This window comes from Anolis sagrei, chromosome 5, assembly GCF_037176765.1.
Source record: "Anolis sagrei isolate rAnoSag1 chromosome 5, rAnoSag1.mat, whole genome shotgun sequence".
Taxonomy (NCBI): Eukaryota; Metazoa; Chordata; class Lepidosauria; order Squamata; family Dactyloidae; genus Anolis; species Anolis sagrei.
This window is the reverse complement of record NC_090025.1, coordinates 79,941,298-79,960,544: the sequence shown is the minus strand read 5'-3', so window position 1 is coordinate 79,960,544 and position 19,247 is coordinate 79,941,298. Positions and strand designations below refer to the sequence as shown.

The 19,247-nt window shown below is 40.4% G+C and overlaps 1 protein-coding gene across 3 annotated transcripts in view; it reads left to right on the top strand.

Moving 5' to 3' along the window:
• The first annotated feature begins 2,695 nt into the window (after positions 1-2,695).
• The window catches only part of NSUN7 (NOP2/Sun RNA methyltransferase family member 7), a 34,718-nt gene continuing 18,166 nt past the window's right edge, over positions 2,696-19,247 (top strand). The window contains exons 1-3 of one of the 3 annotated variants that reach the window (XM_060778435.2): positions 2,696-2,800; positions 10,884-11,252; positions 17,699-17,757. In XM_060778435.2, the coding sequence (XP_060634418.2) occupies positions 10,943-11,252; positions 17,699-17,757 (369 nt within the window). In that variant the 5' untranslated portion in view covers positions 2,696-2,800; positions 10,884-10,942. Of the gene's footprint in view, positions 2,801-2,822; positions 2,900-10,883; positions 11,253-17,698; positions 17,758-19,247 lie in introns of those variants that run through there. The other 2 variants (XM_060778437.2, XM_067468797.1) reach the window with 2 other exon arrangements.

The following is a 19,247-nucleotide window of genomic DNA, read 5'->3' as shown; positions in this document are numbered from 1 at the left end:
GGTTCTTAGACGCAGTTCAGCCGGTAGTGGACTCAAGTCAGTCAGATTTAGGTTCACAGCAGCCTGGGAGGAGCTAAAAAGGGGAATTTTCCTTTGAGCAAAGTTTTTGAAGATAGTGCCTGTTTCCTGTAAACAAGATTGCAAGACCTAATAGTCTGTTAAGAAAGCTTACAATTCCTGTTTGTTCATTAATAAAGAACTGTTATATTTAAGCTCAAGCCTTATAAAGACTGCTTAATAAGGGGAATTTTCCTAAAGGCTTCTTTTCGGGGGCCCTGGCTTCCCCCTGGATGCAAGCCTAACATCCTCTCTTAAAAGCACCTCATTTCGGCTCCAGCGGCGACAGAACAACTACAACTCCCAAATGTCAAGATTCTATTTTCCCCAAACTCTACCAGTGGTCACATTTGGGCATATTGAGTATTCGTGTAGAGTTTGGTCCAGATCCATCATTGTTTGAGTCCACAGTGAGCTCTGGATAGGAGCGGCTCAACCCATTACGCAAAGTAAGCATTCGCAGTATAGTTGATTTTGCCCAGGGGCGCTCTTGAGGCGCTCTTGGGGGGAAATAGACCTTGACATATGCGAGTTGTAGTTACTGGGATGTATAGTCCACCTCCAATCAAAGAGCATTCTGAACTCCACCAATGATGGAATTGAACCAAATACGGCACACAGAACTCCCACGACAAACAGAAAATATATACCACTGATTGGTGGTGGGGGGGGGGGGGCAAAATACTGTTTGCTTACCATTGAAAATTACCTAGGCTCTGGATACAGGTGAACTACAACTCTAAAACCAAAGGACACTACCCACCAAAACCCTTCCAGTATTTTCCGTTGGTCATGGGAGAACTGTGTGCCAAGTTTGGTTCAATTCCATCGTTGGTGGGGTTCAAAATGCTCTGTGATTGTAGGTGAACTATAAATCCCAGCAACTACAACTCCCAAATGACAAAATCAATGTTTTTGAGTGAAGGACGTACATTGGGTTATTAGGTGTCTTGTGTCCAAATTTGGTGTCCACTCGTCCAGTGGTTTTTGAGCTCTGTTAATCTCACAAATGAACATTACATTTTTATTTATATAGACTAGCTGTCCCCTGCCACGCGTTGCTGTGGCCCAGTCTGTTGATCTGTAAAATAAAGTAATGAGAAAGTGTTGGTTTCTAATATATGTGATTTCTTTATGCTTGTGGGTAAACAGTATTTCTTGCTGTTTCTTTGCCAGTGTTGATGTGGAGAGTGTCTGGTTTGCCTACTCTGGAACATGCAACATATAATTGTCCTTCTTCAGGGGTCCCTTTCAAATCTATGATCCTATATCTCTCTGTGTGTGAATCATATCTATCTATATCTATGGCTGGATGGCTCTTTGTCAGGAAGACTTTGATTACGTTTTCTTGCCCTGGTGAAGGGAATTGGACTGGATGGCCTTGAATATTTTCTCTTGGTCATGGGGGTTCTGTGTGGGAAGTTTGGCCCCATTCTGTCATTGGTGGGGTTCAGAACACTCTTTGATTATAGGTGAACTATAAATCCCAGTAACTACAACTCCCTATATATCTCTATCTATCTATCTATCTATCTATCTATCTATATCTATTCCTGGATGGCTCTTTGTCAGGAGGACTTGGATTACGTTCTCTTTCCCTGATGAAGGGAGTTTGATTGGATGGCCTTAAGTATTTTCTGTTGGTCATGGGGGTTCTGTGTGGGAAGATTGCCCCGATTCTGTCGTTTGTGGGGTTCAGAATGCTCTTTGATTGTAGGTGAACTGTGAATCCCAGTGACTACAACTCCCAAATGTCAAGGTCTATTTTCCCCAAACTCCATCTGTGTCCATATTTGGGTGTATTGAGTGCCTGTGCCAAGTTAGGTTCAGATCCATCATTGTTTGAGTCCACAGTGCTCTCTGGATGAAGGTGAACTACAACTCCCAAACTCAAGGTCAATGCCTACCAAACCCTTCCAGTATTTTCTGTTGGTCAAGGGAGTTCTGTGTGCCAAGTTTGGTTCAATTCCATTGTTGCTGGAGTTCAGAATGCTGTTTGATTGTAGGTGATCTATAAATCCCAGCAACTACAACTCCCAAATGACAAAATCAATGTTTTTGGGTGAAGGACATATTAGATTATTAGATGTCTTGTGTCCAAATTTGGTGTCCATTCGTCCAGTGGTTTTTGAGTTCTGTTAATCCCACAAACGAACATTACATTTTTATTTATATAGATTATTATTATTGCAAAGTCTGGCTGGCCATCTGTTGGGGGTGATTTGAAGGTGCGTTTCCTTGACTCTTAGAACGCTGCCCTCTCTGCCGTCGCCAACGGCGAGGACTGCAAACAGACGAGGATTCCCTCTTGGAACCTGCTCTCGAGGCGGTGCCAGCCACTCGGACTGTACCAGAGTGCAAGCAAAATAGGGGGCGCTTTATTATGCTATGCGTGAATAAGAGAGTGGGAAGAGACCCAATTCGATTGCCACAGCTTGAAAAAGAGCGCCTTCTCAGAGGGCTACGGATTGGAAGCTGAAATGAGGTAGACGACGCTCGGTCTTCCCCTGCGGAGGGTACAAATGGTAGGGTCCGGATTTGAATGAAACGGCCGCCGGCACCTCCCCCTCCCTCTCTCCTTTTACCCCTCCCGCTGTTTGGCGGCGGCGCTGGGCGTGGCATGTGGGCGGGGCGAGGCGAGGCCCGGCCCCTCCCCGGCGGGAGGGACAGCCAGGATTGGGTGCCCGAGGCGGCGCGCGCTGAGGGAAAGGGCCAGGGACAGGCGCCCGCGCGGCAGAGGCTGGTGAGTAGTCAGCGAGAGAGGATGCTTGCTTCGTTGTCTCCGCCTAAAGATGAGAAGTTAGGCGGGAAAAGGGTCTCCATTCCTGCATTGCTGTGGGAAGTGAGTGGCAGAGGACCTGCGTGTCTTTTGCGACACGGTCATTCAGTTGGACCTGAGGTTAAATCAGGCATGGGCAAACTTGGGCCCTCCAGGTGTTTTGGACTTCAACTCCCACCATTCCTAACAGCCTCAGGCCCTTTCCTTTCCTTTTCCCCCTCAGCCGCTTAAAGGAAAGGGCCTGAGGCTGTTAGGAATGGTGGGAGTTGAAGTCAAAACACCTGGAGGGCCCAAGTTTGCCTATACCTGTATTAAGCCAACCCCATAGAAGAGTTTTATAATGTACAAGGCTTTCATGGCTGGAATCACTAGGTTCTTGTGGGTTTTTTCGGGCTATAGGGCCATGTTCTAGAGGCATTCTCTCCTGACGTTTCGCCTGCATCTATGGCAAGCATCCTCAGAGGTAGTGAGGTCTGTTGGAAGTAGGAAAATGGGTTTATATATCTGTGGAATGGCTGGGGTGGGGCAAATATGCCCAAATATGAACACAGATGGTGTTTGGGGGAAATAGACCTTGACATTTGGTAGTTGTAGTCACTGGGATTTACAGTTCACCTACAATCAAAGAGGATTCTGAAAATGAGTTTATATATCTGTGGAATGGCTGGGGTGGGGCAAAGAGCTCTTCTCTGCTGGAGCTAGGTGTGAATGTTTCAACTGACTACCTTCATTAGCATTTGAAGGCCTGGCTGAGCCTGGGAAAATCTTTTGTTGAGAGGTGTTAAGATGTGCCTGGTTGTTTCCTCTCTGCTGTTTTGCTGTTGTAATTTTAGAGTTTTTTTAATACTGGTAGCCAGATTTTGTTCATTTTCATGGTCTCTTCCTTTCTGTTGAAATTGTCCACATGCTTGTGGATTTCAATGGCTTCTCTGTGTAGTCTGACACAGCAAATTACAACAGCAAAACAGCAGAGAGGAAACAACCAGGCACATCTTAACACCTCTCAACAGAACATTTTCCCAGGCTCAGCCAGGCCTTCAAATGCTAATGAAGGTAATAGTTGAAACATTCACACCTAGCTCCAGCAGAGAAGAGCTCTTTGCCCCACCCCAGCCGTTCCACAGATATATAAACTCACTGTCCTAATTCCAACAGACCTCACTACCTCTGAGGATGCTTGCCGTAGATGCAGGCGAAACGTCAGGAGAAATGCCTCTAGAACATGGCCCTATAGCCTGAAAAACCCCACAAGAACCTAATGTACTAGCTGTTCCCTGCCACGCGTTGCTGTGGCCCAGTCCACTCCAAGTGGCCAGATACTGGTCAAAGGACATTTAATCAACTACCAAACTCACAATTTTTGTATTTTGTCTGTTTTTTTTTTGTGTGTGTGTGTGTTCTGTTAGAAATGTAATATAATCGACTGGTTGCACTGACACGATAAATAAAATAGTCTGGTGATCTGGAAAATAAAGTAATGAGAAAGTGCTGGTTTCTAATATATGTAATTTCTTTATGCTTGTGGGTAAACAGCATTTCTTGCTGTTTCTTTGTCAGTGTTGATGTGGAGATTGTCTGGTTTGCCTACTCTGGAACATGCAACATATTGTTCTTCTTTAGGGGCCCCTTTCAAATCTATGATACTACATCTCTCTGAATCATATATATCTATCTATATCTATGGCTGGATGGCTTTTTATCAGTAGGACTTTGATTACGTTTTTTTGCCCTGATGAAGGAAGTTGGATTGGATGGTCTTAAGTATTTTCTGTTGGTCATGGGGGTTCAGTGTGGGAAGTTTGCCCCGATTCTGTCGTTCGTGGGGTTCAGAATGCTCTTTGATTGTAGGTGAACTGTGAATCCCAGTGACTACAACTCCCAAATGTCAAGGTCTATTTCCCCCAAACCTCATCTGTGTTCATATTTGGGCATATTGAGTGCTTGTGCGAAGTTTGGTCCAGATCCATTGTTTGAGTCCACAGTGCTCTCTGGTTATAGGTGAACTACAACTCCCAAATTCAAGGTCAATGCCCACCAAACCCTTCCAATCTTTTCTGTTGGTTATGGGAGTTCTGTGTGCCAAGTTTGGTTCAATTCCATCGTTGATGGAGTTCAGAATGCTCTGATTGTAGGTGAACTAGAAATCCCAGCAGCTACAACTCCCAAATGACAAAATCATAATTTTTTGAGTGATGGTCACTCCTTGTGTTGTGAGACGTTTTGTTGCCAAATTTGGTGTGATTTCATTCATTGGCTCTTTTGTTTTTAAGGTACTAATTATGCAGAGTATTTATATATATATATATATATATATATATATATATATATATACATACATACATACATATACATATACATATATATGTATAAATATTAAAATTAATATGGTGCCCCTACTTTGCGGATTTTCACTTATCTCATAAGTGGTCCTGGAACGGAACCCCCACAATAAGTGGGGGGACACTGTATCCCTATCCCTACAAAATTCATGGGGTCTCCATAAGTCCACAGATGATTTGAAGGCAGGCTTTAGAAATTCAGCTGGTGAAAGCCTTGGCTTTGCACCTGAAAACTGGAAATCCTCCTGCCTATTGTCAAAAAAAAAAAAACCCCAAAAAACCCCAGTAAGGTGGACACTTGTTTCACAAGTGACAGGGTAATACTTGTGTCAGTTCTAAAATGCATTTTCCTTTAAAACCTCTTTGGTTTCTGAACCTTGAGTGTAAGGGAGGGGTTTGGTTTACGTCAGGGATTGATGTTTCCTTTGTTATTGAAGATGCTTCTTGTGCTGCTGTAAGGGCACTTCTTTTGCAGATGAGAGAAATTCACTCGAGCTGCTCTACTGAAAGGGGCTTGAAGTGGGCTTTCTGGGAATTGGTGGACAGGAGCCTCTCACTTATTTCTGTATGTTTTGATGTTTGTACCTGGTCTAGTTTGATGCATTTGGAAGAAAACCAACCAATCCTAGTTTTTTTAAAGGTCTGTTTAATTCCCTTGAATTACAGAATCTGCATATGGATTTCTTTAATGTAAATTGTAGCTTGAGCAGAGTGTTCAAAAATTGTTCAGGAAATACCGTGATGGAGAGTGCAGATTTTAAGAAGGTATTCAAAGGGCTGTTTTACACAAGATAAATTTTCTATTTTGATATCTCTCCAGTGATGTAAAACAGGGGATTTCTTTTCATGGGGATAGAGTATGACGGAAGTACTGTACATTAAAGACTGTTTCGCGTAAATTAAGTTTCACATATTAATTTATGTGAAACAGTCGTTAATGTTCTGAGTGGGGAGGTCTTTTCACTATTACCTTACTGCAGGAAGATTCTGCTAGCATTAACACCATCATAAAGTAACATAGCGGTGTTTGTGTCCAGCTGGGGTAGAAGTCAAAGACATAGCCATGTCAGTCTGGAATATCGGTCTGGAAAGAGATCTTGTAGGACTTTAGAAACTATCTGAAAGAATTAGGAAGTTATGCTACCAGCTTTGTTCTCTCAATCTACAAGTTTAAGTCAAAAGGGGAAGATGCTTGTTGGGAATTAGCAGAATGTAACAACAGAAGTTTGTGACAATGATTTAGGAAATGCACACTTGAGAGAAAACTGTGACAATATGGAATGACATTTTTTTGTCATCTTAGGGATTGCCAGTCTATTTTCACTTTGGATACTTTAATGATTTGGTATTTGTAGCTGGTTCTGCTGTTTATCCCTTTAATGGACAGGGGATGGTTTTGGGTGAACTTTTGGACAGCAATATCCTGGACAGTTTTGTTACGTATGCTTTGATACATATTCTTTCTGTAATTTATTTTTATACATTGTTTCACAATATATTTGCATTGTGCAGTATGTACATTTGATAAAGTAAGCTCAGTAAGGCAGGTGAGTAATTTTCAAAGAAGGAGCCACGTTAGTCTCTTGAGAGTTTTCAATAGAGCGTGGTGCTTAGGTCAAAACTAAGCAACTGTACAATGGACTTTCTAAACACCGTGTCCTATTGAAAAGCTACAGATCATTACATGTACTTCCATGCTTCTGGCTTTCATCCAGAACACACTACAGAATGTATTGCTTACAGCCAAGCCCTGTGATACAAGTGCACCTATTACAAGATACAAGATCCACAAGACAGAGGCTAAGAATGACTGGATTTACAATAGGTTTTGTCTGGCCCTACTGCAGGAGAGACCGAGGGTGCAGGTGGGGGCTTGAGCATTTGTCACCTACCATTGTTGCCTTGCTCGGCTCTGGGCTTGCCCACGAGGATACCTGTAACCACACCTTCATTCCAGCCACCTGACCCAGCAGCCTCCAAGGAGGGAACATAAAAGGACAGCTCAAGAGGCCTGGAAGAGCTTTGTTGGGCCCTTCTGCAGGAGAGACCCAGGGGTTTGAGCATTTGCCATTCAGCTTTGCTGCCTTACTCAGCTCTGGGCTTACTCACAAGGAGACTTGTGGCTACAACCTGATTCCATAGTGGGTTCACCCCATTCCACAGGCAACAGTGTTTGAGTGTATTTACCTAAAGGTGAGTAACCGGGACAGGATAGGGATCCTGTTGGTGTACCGCTCACCCCGTTGCTCAACATTCTCCCTTTCTGAGCTAGCTGGAGTAGTCTTGGGGTTGGCATTGGAGATTCAGCAGCTAATAGTGCTGGAGACTTCAGCGTCCATGCTGAGACTGCTCTGTTGGGAGTGGCTCAGGACTTCATGGCCTTCATGACAACCATGGATCTGTCCCAAGTGGTGTCTTGCTCTACCCATGCTGCTGGACACACACTGGACCTTGTTTTCTGTGCAGGATTGTTATTGTGTTGTGGAGGAACTTGTCACAGTTCCATTGTCCATGGACCGATCACTACCTGGTTAGGTTTAGACTTGCTGGGACTCCAAACCTCAGCAGGGGTGGGGGACTGAATAAAATGGTCTGCCCCAGGAGGCTTATGGATCTGAATGGTTTCATGATGGCTCTTGCGGATTTTAATGTCACTCTGTCAAAGCACTGGCTGACCTCTGGAATGGGGAAATCGTCAGGGCAGTGGACACTATTGCTCTTGAATGTTCCCTCTCATGGAGCAGAACCAGACCAGCCCCTTGGTCCCTGGTTCCAGCTATAGGCAGTAACCAGGGCAAACTAGAGGGATGTCAAACTGCTATAATTCTTCAGTATGAATTGTCTCTCAATATACAGGGTGAGACAGCATAACTTCCTTTTTTCAAAACTTAATAAAACCCATTGTATGAATCAGATTTTTTTATCATGTAGGCGCATACCTAAAGTTTTGTTTTACGTAGTTTTGAAGATCAAATTAGGTAGGTGACGCCCCCCATTCTCCATTCTCCATACACTGAGTAAACTGATTTCTAGCATCATGACTCTTGCCAGCATAACAGGTATTCTGTTAGCAATTTCTTCCTGGATGTTGGTCTTCAAATCTTGTAGGGTCCTTGGATGGTTCACATAAACATGGGATTTCAAAAAACCCCATAGAAAAAAATCACAAGGGCCAAATCTGGAGAGCGGGCCGGCCACTCCAAATCCACTCGAAAAGTAGGCCTCAACGGCAAAAGCACGCTCCTCACTATTCCAATGCATGATGGCGACTGAACTGTGTCAGGACAAAACTTTATACTCCTGCCTCTCGAATGAGACCACTAGCGCTCCGCTACATCTTCCACCGACTGAATGGTGCACATTTTAAAAAAGGAAGTTATGCTGCTGCACTCTGTAGAATTTTGAATCCAGGGAAACTGACTTTTGATAATTAGATTTATTGCATTCATACATCAACCCTAACTGACCATTGTAAAGATCTGAAATACTTGTTTTACCTTGCCAAGTGCTTTGGTAATTGAGGGCATATTTCTGGATCGTATTACGTATAAATATGCTTTATATCTGAGCCATTAAAAACCAATTTGCTTTAAAGTTGCTGCCACACTCCTTTTTATCTCCCTCCCTTCCCCCTTTTTTAAGGCAAGTGAATTTCCTTTTATAAAAAACCCTTTTTTTTACACTTAAATGATAAATCATTGTATTGTACTTTAGCAACATTGCTCTGATTTTGTAAGAAGGAATGCCATGTAAACCGATGGCTCTAATCCAGAGGCAATAATTTCTGAATTGCAAGTACTGTGTAGGCCTTAAAGATGATGTACTACTGTTCATAGTGTCTCCAGTGCTTTATTGCTGTGAAGTTTAGGTACAAGGTGGGACTAAACAATAACTGTACAATGTAATACAAAAGCATAGATCTTATGTTGACTTTCTTGAGTCATTTCATCACTAATACTTTCTGTACTGCTTAATGATTTTGTTCCTCACAGCTTGTTTTGTTCAGGTTTCTTGGATTGGTTTACTACTTGTACTTGAACTGCTACAGGTAGTTGCTGACTCTGTGGCTCTTAGCATGAGGTAGTTGAAGAATTGCATATTATTCATGATGATATCAATGATTTCCCATGCTTGTTATTTGCTGTTATGAATATCATAACTTTGTGTATTGGCTCATGTATTTATTTTATTCTTTTAGCAGCATATGGCCTTTTTGAAAAATAAAGTCCATAATTTTTTGCAAGCAGCATTTAAAATACTATATCTTTTTGAAGCAAAATGTGCAGACTGCTATACCACATGCTACCCAGGCATGTGGACTGTAACATTTTGCCCATGTAAGAAGTGTGAAAAAAATTAAAAGCAAAATAACCCCAAAGTTCATTTTTTCAGTTGAGGACTCAAGACAGTTAACATAAGTTTAAATCATACAACTGGCAAAATTCATATTATATAAAAGTTTTTTAAAAATAAAATTGAATAGCATGCTTGTGGAAGAAAAATTACAAATATGACTAATGCAGCACAGTATGAAAGGTCCTTTGCCATGAGCTATCAACCCTCAAAGATCTGCCGAAAGAAAAGGGTCTCAACTTGCCTATAGAAAGCTAGCTAAGAGATACTCTGACCTTTCTAAGAAAGGAGTTCCAGAGCCAGTGAGTATCTCTTCATAGAATCACGGGCCATCTAATCCAACCTCCTTTTATCCATTTAAAAGCCACCAAAGAAGAAGCTTCTACCACACTGGGGGAAAGAGTTCGACTGTTGAACAGTTATCAGGATCAGGAAATTCTTCCTAATTTTCAGGTGGAATCTCTTTTCCTGTTATTTGAACCAATTGCTCCAAGTTCTAGTCTCCAGGTGAACATCCTTTGGGTTTGCTTAACCAATTTCTAATCCACCAAACAGTCATATTTTCTAGCTCACGTTAAGAAGGCCTTCTCCCATGTTTCCACCAAATGTCCCTCTGAGTGTGGCGGGCCAGAGAAGAGGGCCTCCACAGAAGATCTCAAAACTTCTGGCATGTTCACATGGGAGAATACGTATATCTCTCCAGACATTTTGGACCTGAGCCATATAGGGCTGTGTAAGTCATAACCAGTACTCGGACTTTTCCTGGAAACAGACCAGAAGCCAGTGGGGCTTTGGTAACAAAGGAGTTGTGTCCTCCCTGTAGCCAGGCCCAGTTAGCAATCTGGCTACAGCATTTTAGTTCAAGTTTCCAAACGTTCTCCAGCAGCAGCTGCACAAAAAGTGTATTGTGTATTTAGATTTAAAATTTAACTCAATCCTGAAAATACTGAATACTTCAATAATATATGATCATGCAGTATGGGAGACCCTTTGTGGGAGCAGCCTCCTCTTGCTTCTGCTCCTTGTACATCTACAAAGAAACTAATGCTACCAGCATTGCAATGGATGGCAGCCAACAACAGCTATAAATTTGAAGTGTACCTATTGCAAATGGACAACTCAGAACTCTCTCTACAGTTTGTCAGGTTCCCTTTTAAACTAGAACTGTTACAATCTTTGATCTGGAACAAATGATTCTAACTGTTAGTAAGGTATATCTTTTATTTTATTACTATCGTGTTAATCTTCTGGACAGTGTTGTGGTATAACATGTTCTGAGAGGAACATGTAATACCACAACATTTACAGAACACTTCTTAGCTAATCTCATGTAATTATGCCTCATATTTCCACAGGAATCTTGAGATTCTGACCTTGCCACGCTGTTATATACCAAGACATCAATACAGCAACCATGCCAATTCTGAGAAGCAGCCTCGTGTCTTCAAATAGTAGTGGTAGTGATATTTCAGTTATCCCTATAATGACTTTTTCAAATGAAACAGTATCTTCACAAAAGAGTTCAACAAGTCTAGCTGAGAAGAATGGCTATCAGGACTCTGTTTACCTAAATGCTGCCAACATTTTTCAAGGCATTCATAATGAAAAACCTCAAGATAAAATATTGGTCAAGTATGGGAATGGGCCATTGCCACCTCTTCCAGATTTCAAAGATGAACACTTTCAACGTTTGTCCTATGAATTGGCTTTCAGTGCTCTAAAATGTAAGTAGAAGCTTGTCTTCTTCCCTTGGGGAATGAATAATGTAAGAGATATAGCAAACTCACTTGTTTCTTTGGAAATACATGCTTTACAGTTCTATCTAGTTGAAGGCTGAACAAATTGTGGCATTCCAGTTGTTGCTGTTGTATTTAATGTCCTTCCCCATTGGATATATGACCTGGAGTTTATGGAAATTGCAGTCCAAAACATTTGGCAAGTCACAGTTACCCATATCTGCTTGCTGACAAAGACTGATTTAGGCAAGAAGAGATGCTAAGATCAGTCTGCAGTTACTAGATGTTTGGGAGGCTTCTCTCTCCCTACCTTTCTGTTAATGAAACACAGTGAGAGTAATCTTCTGGATGCCTTTCCCTATCTAGCTTTCTTCACTGTGCTAAAAGGCTTGGAGGTGAAAGGGGAACACAGATAGTTGTGTGCACCTAGCTTAAAGTAAGAATTCTTGGGGGTTTTTTTAGCTGTATTAATATCCAGGAGCAGTGTTTGGCTGACTGTAAACACAGTTTGGTTAGTGTGTTATTCAGGTGTCACTGCAGCTTGTCTCGGGACTGGAATGAACAGTATTTAATGAAACTTGTGCTATTACCCCATACATAGATATCCCATGTTGGAAAGTAAATAACATTTTTTGCAATCTCACAGCTAATTTTAATTGTTCAGAGTATTGGAGATGGGAGCACTCTGCTTATTATACTATATACAGTATGAGGACATATTCATGAACCAAGAGGAAATATGGCTCTGACAAGGTTTGGAGTACAGTTGAGGCCTTTTTACTTCTGTGCCAATATTCCATCCCTGAGGTCCACATCTCTCCTTTTTCTTCTTAAAGAGAAAGGTTGTGCACATTAGAAGGTATTACTTATATTGGTTCTCAACCTGTGAGTCCCCAGGTGTTTTGGCTTACCAGACATCCCCGCCAGTTTACCAGCTGTTAGGCTTTCTGGGAGTTGAAGGCCAAAACATCTGGAGACCCACAGGTTGAGAACCACTGACTTAGAAGTTAGACGTTACCTATGGCAGGCGTGCTGCTCAGAACACCTCTACCTGAAACTTATGGCCATGTCATTCCACTAAAATGTTATCTCTGAGGGGTGTGCCTCTGTTAGAAAATCACTATTTCTACCTTATAATTGGAGCTCTTTATTCTCCAACTGGATAGAATGCATAATGGGAGAAAGCTTTCAGAAGATAGCTGCAGAATAATAATTTTAATTTTATTTTTATACCCCACCTCCATCTTCCCAAAGGGACTTGAGGCAGCTTACATGGAGTCAAGCTCGACATAACAGTTAAAACATAATACATTAAAATGCATATCAACAAAAGCAATATAACTAAATAAAAACAACCTTAAACTATACATAAAACGAGCCTCAAAACAAAACAACCAATAGCAAAATTTAATATCTCTCCATGGGTGGGACGACTGGTGCCACAATATTAAAGGATAGATCTAATGAGTATCTGTAATGACAGATGTAATAAAAAGTTTGCCAAAAAGTAGAAAGAACATTATCTGCCATTCTATTGTTCAGGGGAGATAACATGAAATCTGGCCATAACTTTACAGTGGCTAGCACTGCCATGTAATAAATACAGCAATAACAAACCATATATTTCCTGAGCACAGTGTCAAGCGCAGTCCTAATCTCATCCTGAAGTTATTCCTGGTATGGTGAAAATAATTAGTTGGTCCTTATTATTATTTTTTTTGTCAAACTTGTATAAGACATTTATACAACTTCATTCTGAAAGATGTAGGATGCAGGGACAATGAAAGGCACATAGAAGATTCAAACCACAGGTATCTTGGCCACAAATGTAATTAAATTTGAATACATTAGTGTATGTGTACATGTGAAAATTTAGAAATAATTAGTTAATTAGATTTCCCAAAAAGGAAAACAGCTAATTTTGATCCAATTAGCACTCAATAAAATAACCTGTTTAATTTGGAAATCTGTTTAATTTGCAGCCCATCCCCAGATCCTCCTACATTAATAGTGCCCTCAATTACAATTAATGTGCGATAGGGGTGATCAGTTGTATGAGAAATGCACAAGATGAGTGAGGGACTTCTTGTTTTCATGACCCTTGTGCGCGTATGATCCCAACGCATGCAATTTCTGCATCAAATGCAAGCCAAGGCCAAATGCGGGTGTCACTCTCAATTAACTTTCCAATTCCCACCAGATCCTATTTCAATACTTAATCAGTTCACTTTCAGTTAATTAGCTATATTCCTTATTCATCATTACCTTCATATATCAAAGGCATAATTAAATAAAGTGGGGACAAAGGAGCAAGGGCTGAAGTGTGACCTACTCAGAATTGTGATCCATAGTCTGATGGCGGTCCCTGAGCCATTGGCTTCCTCTTTACAGCATGTTTCCAGGAGAGGACAAAACAGTTTTAGTATTTTTTAAATTGTTCCCTAGTGTGTTGTTTTAAAAATGCCCTTGAGATAACTGAAGAAACACTGCCATAGATGCAGGTGAAATGTCAGGAGAGAATGCCTCTAGAACATGGCCATATAGCCCGAAAAAACATACAACAACCCAGTGATTCCAGCCATGAAAGCCTTCGACAATACAATATTTTTAAAAATAAAGTATCAATAGACCTCACCAGGGCTGTATCCATTCAGTAGAATCATAGCACTTTGATACCCTATAACTGCCAAGAATCAATTCTGTGAAATTCTGAGATTTTTAGATTTTTTAGATATTTACCTTTCTCTGTCAAGGAGCTCAGGTGCCACAACAAAATATAGATCCCAGGATTCTGTAGGATGGAGCTATGGCAGTTAAAGTGATGTCAAATTGCTATATTGTTTGGATAGGATGCATCAACTTAATATCCAGTTCTCTGGTAATAGATTCTTTGGGCTTCATGGACTGATGCTTAGTGCGCACACCCCAAATTTGTAAGTGGGAAAAATAAAATAAAGTGCAACTAAAATTTTTAAAAAGCGTGGTCCACATACTGCAAGCATATTAAGAGAACTGGTGCATGTTTTGCACAATTTATTTACAATCAATTGTTTTCCCTAGTAGAAAAGTTGATTTAACCTGCTCTTTGTTCTATGGCATGTTTTCCTCAAACATTTGTTGAAAAGAGCAGTGGTATATATCTTTCGCAAAGGTGACATGCCTCTTTTCAATAGACTTACGTAGGGCTGTTGATGTCACCTTTCTTTTGAATCCCAGAAGGTCAACCATTGCTGAAAGGCTGTTCAGGCACTGGGATTTTAAGCAGGACAGGAAGGTTGGGTGAAAAATGGGGGAGTTACCCTGGCAGCTTGGTGGACTGAGATAAGTATGTCTGAACCGGTATGCATAATGTGAAAAGAAGCTGTCAAGAGTCCATGGGAACTACTGAAAATATGGCAACAACAGCTTGTCTCACTACTTCTGTCCTGCAATGATAAGCCATTTGCATGGGTTAATCAGACAGAAAGTGGTGCTTAAACAAAGGACAATACATGTTGCTAGTCCATAAATCTGAAAGTTTGATGTATGCAATTGCTGTGCTTTCTGATTTCTGCTAACATAGTTATTATCAATCAAAGTATTTGAGAGTCAAGGTATCATTGAAAGGTATCATATGAACAATCAATGAGAACAAGATCTTTTGATGGTTGCGTATCAGGCAAAAACTGGCAAGCAATGCTGTATCTGTGTATGTGTCCTCCTCATCCTACCCTGGGCAAATCATTATTTTTGATCAGGATGGTATTTGCCAGTATATATTTTTTTCCATGTCAGAAGCAACTTGAGAAACTGCAGGTCGCTTCTGGCGTGAGAGAATTGGCCATCTGCAAGTACGTTGCCCAGGGGACGCCTGGATATTTTACCAGCCTGTGGGAGGCTTCTCTCATGTCCCCGCATGGGAAGCTGGATCGGACAGATGGGAGCTTACCCTGTCTCTTGGATTCGAACCGCCCACCTTTAGGTCTGCAGTCCAGCTGGCACAAGGGTTACCGTGGCTCCCTGTCAAGATATTAATAAATGGATAGATGTATTGTCGAAGGCTTTCATGGCCGGAATCACTGGATTGTTGTAGGTTTTTTCGGGCTATATGGCCATGGTCTAGAGGCATTGTCTCCCGATGTTTCGCCTGCATCTATGGCAAGCATCCTCAGAGGTAGTGAGGTCTGTTGGAACTAGGAAAAAGGGTTTATATATTCTGTGGAATGACCAGGGTGGGACAAAGGACTCTTGTCTGCTGGAGCTAGGTGTGAATGTTTCAACTGACCATCTTGATTAGCATATAATGGTCTGACAGTGCCTGGAGCAAACTTTTGTTGAGAGGTGATTAGATGTCCTTGTTTGTTTCCTCTATGTTGTTTTGCTGTTGCAATTTTAGAGTTTTTTTTATTCTGGTAGCCAGATTTTGGATAGATTCCAATTCTTTTTTGTGTGTTCCTGCTTTGTGCACTCCTGCTTTTTCTTTCCAGGTTCTTGATGATGTAGCTTGCCAAAAATAATAGATCAGTGGTAATTTGTACATTCAAGATTTGATACTTGAAGATAAAATAATTCTATTACTATCAATTGTCTTTTAGGAATATGTGAATTTAGATTGTTTTTGTACATACAGCTGGTCCTCAGTATCCACAGATTCTGTAACCATAGATTCAACTACCCATTAATTGAAAATATTCAAAATAATTCCAAAAAGCAAGTCTTGGTTTTCCCATTTTATATGAAGATCATCAATTACTATTCCACTGTATATAGCAGGACAGATTTTGCTATCCACAAGAATTTTGGAACAAAACCCTAGTGGATATCAAGAGTCCAGTGTATTTCTAATGTTATCTGTCAATGAAGTCAATGTACAATAAACCTTGTGATGGTGCCATGTTTATTCTGTAAGCTATATTTGTTTCTTGTCATGTTTGTGGAAAAACTGCATCTTTTCTTGGGGGAATATAAGACTTTTCTTCTGCTTCTTACCAAGAAACAGTGTTTGGCTGACAGCTTCTTTTGTTTCTCTTGCTGCTTTTTGTATATTCTGATGTTCACATATGGATATCAAAACTCTCAAAGGGTGTGTACACTAAACAACTCAGTGGTTCTCCATAGGTTTTTTTATTTCAACTCCCTGAAGTCCTAGCCCGTATGACCAGAAATCATGAATTCAGAGAAATTCTATCTTAAATTTCTGGAGGACCACAGTTTGGGAATCGCTGCCCCACTCTAAATCACAAGCAAAGATCAATGAGGAGGCGGAGACATTTAAAAGCTTTTGCTTTCCTAAAACTGTCATCTGTGTCTTGAAATAACAAACCGTGGTTGCAGTTATAAGAACAGCAAGCTTTAAAATAAGGTCATCTTGACTTGTGTTTCAATTGCTGGCTTATTTTAATTAATTACATTTGGAAGATCTGTGACCAACTGCAAATGAAAACGACTGGGCAGGACAAAAACAGAAATTACAGGAAAGAAATTACTTATACCCCAAAACATCCCTAGGAAAATTGTTGCTTTGTAAATATATGGTATATCCCTCCCCCCAGCAGTGTTTTTTTAACATTAGAGCTGGGAGTAGCCCAATTGTTTCTGATTCCAAATGATTTTCAACAGCTTTTCGTATCCCTTTGCTACACCGTAGCTTTTCATTATGTGTTTGTATTAATAATATGTGTCCATGGAATATTTACATAATTGCTACTTTCTAGAGAAACAGCAAGGATATCCCTCTGGGCAGCTAAACCAGGAAATCCCAATTGGATGGCCCCCTGCGAGGGTCTTCCTCCAGGTGGTAACCAAGAATAGGCAACCTGGAAGTCCCTGAATAGACTCAGAAGCGGAGTGGGCAGATCAAAAGACAACCTGGCAAAATGATACTACCTAAAAGAATCCCATACCTTGTGGGACTATGGAGCAGAACAGACAACTCTGCATCTGTATGCTTGTCCATTGTGCCCTGCCTCATGTACAGAGGAGGAATTGTTGGAGGCTACAGACAATGCCGTTGCTGTTGCCCGTTTTTGGTCAAAAGATATTTAGCCGCCTACACTTGTTCTATTTTTATCAGTTTTATACTAATTTATGCGATGCTTTTGATACGAAATAAAATAACTTCCTCATTATGCTTTAAATACTGTCCAGCTGTTAAATGTGCATAAACACAATGTGTATATTGTATGATGAAATAATCCCATAGATCTGACTTAATGGACTCTCAGAGCTTGCTTCTATTGTGTATTTTTACTTTCTAGAAATCAGGTTTGTGCACTGGGCTTTCTATACTATGGTGACAAATCTAACAATCTGATGATGTATTTCTTGTGTGAAATCTCAAATTCTAATATTTTCAGAATATATATTTTAAAATTTGCTTTGCTCAAAGCTTGTTAATGCAAACAAACTCTGCAGTAATTTGGATATTTTTGTCACCATGTTCCTTTCTCTTTTAGATCAAGATGTTCTTGAAAATATACTAATAGACAGTGGCATATACCCAATTCAGTCAATAGTGAGTAATTTGTTCAGCAGTTCTTTACCTTCTATTATACTTTATCAGTGCAAATGGGTATTAGTTTTTGTAATATTTTTTCATGTCTTGCATCTTTCCTGAAGGTATTCTTATGTATGGCCATTAATAATATACTTGTATGATATATTTTACTAACTATATGAGTAATTAAAAGGGGCAATCATTTTTGTTGTTTGCAGATGTAAATAAAGCTTACCGGAATCTTATCAGTCTTATCTGTTTATTTGAAAATAAGGGTAAAGCTAAAAGGAATGGTATATTTTATTCCTGATTTTCAGCTCCTTCAGCATCACCAAATGTGGTCCCCTTCAGATGTTTTGAACATTAACCTATTAGTTTCAGCTAATCAGCAATGCTGAGGGTTCTAATGTAATTATGCATTTATTATTATTATTTCACATATTTGTATCCTGCCCATCTCACCCTAAAAGGGGACTCAGAGCAGCCTTTCAGCAAGCAACAATTCGATGTCAATACATATAAATATAAACATAAATACAATTAAAACCATGCAATTAAACATTAATTATTAAAACATCAATTAAAATCACGTAATTCAGATTGTAGTCCAAGCCCTGTCCAATTGTCAATTCTATTAGTCTGTTATCCATATTGCACTGATTACTGGTGGAGAGCACCAGATTTGGGATAGGCTTATTGATACAATCTTAGTTCCACTGTTGCATAACCATTCAGATGTCGTCTTTGTTTGATCTCGAACTAAAGTGCTCAATAGAGGTAGCTCTTTCTGGCAGTGTTGCAAATTAGATTCTTCTAATCTGTTTACCTCTCATTGTTTTGAGATACAGCTCCCGTAATCCCTGAATGAAATGTTGTCTAGGGCTGATGGGAGTTGAAGGTGAAGAACATCTGAAGGTTGCATGAGGCATACAGAGCATGAGCAAGAATTAAAACAATTCTTAGAAACCTAGATACTAGCTATTCTGAGATCCCAAGAACATGTATTAGGATAATAAATGAATTCAATTGACATATTTACTGCTTAAGACTGCGCTACAAGCCTTCTCCCATTAAGAAGCTAGGCTCAGCAATCAATATCTTTTTAGTTATAGTTTAAACCAGGGGTCCTCAAACTAAGGCCCGAGGGCCGGATACGGCCCTCCAAGGTCATTTACCCGGCCCTCACTCAGGGTCAACCTAAGTCTGAAACGACTTGAAAGCACACAACAACAACAACAACAATCCTATCTCATCAGCCAAAAGCAGGACCACACTTCCCATTGAAATACTAATAAGTTTATATTTGTTAAAATTGTTCTTCATTTTAATTATTGTATTGTTTTTTGCACTACAAATAAGATATGGGCAATGTGCATAGGAATTCATTCATGTTTTTTTCACATTATAATCCGGCCCTCCCAACAGTTTGAGGGACTGTGACCTGGCCCTCTGTTTAATAGTTTGAGGACCCCTGGTTTAAACAATCTAGTGCTGAGAGTGATGTAATT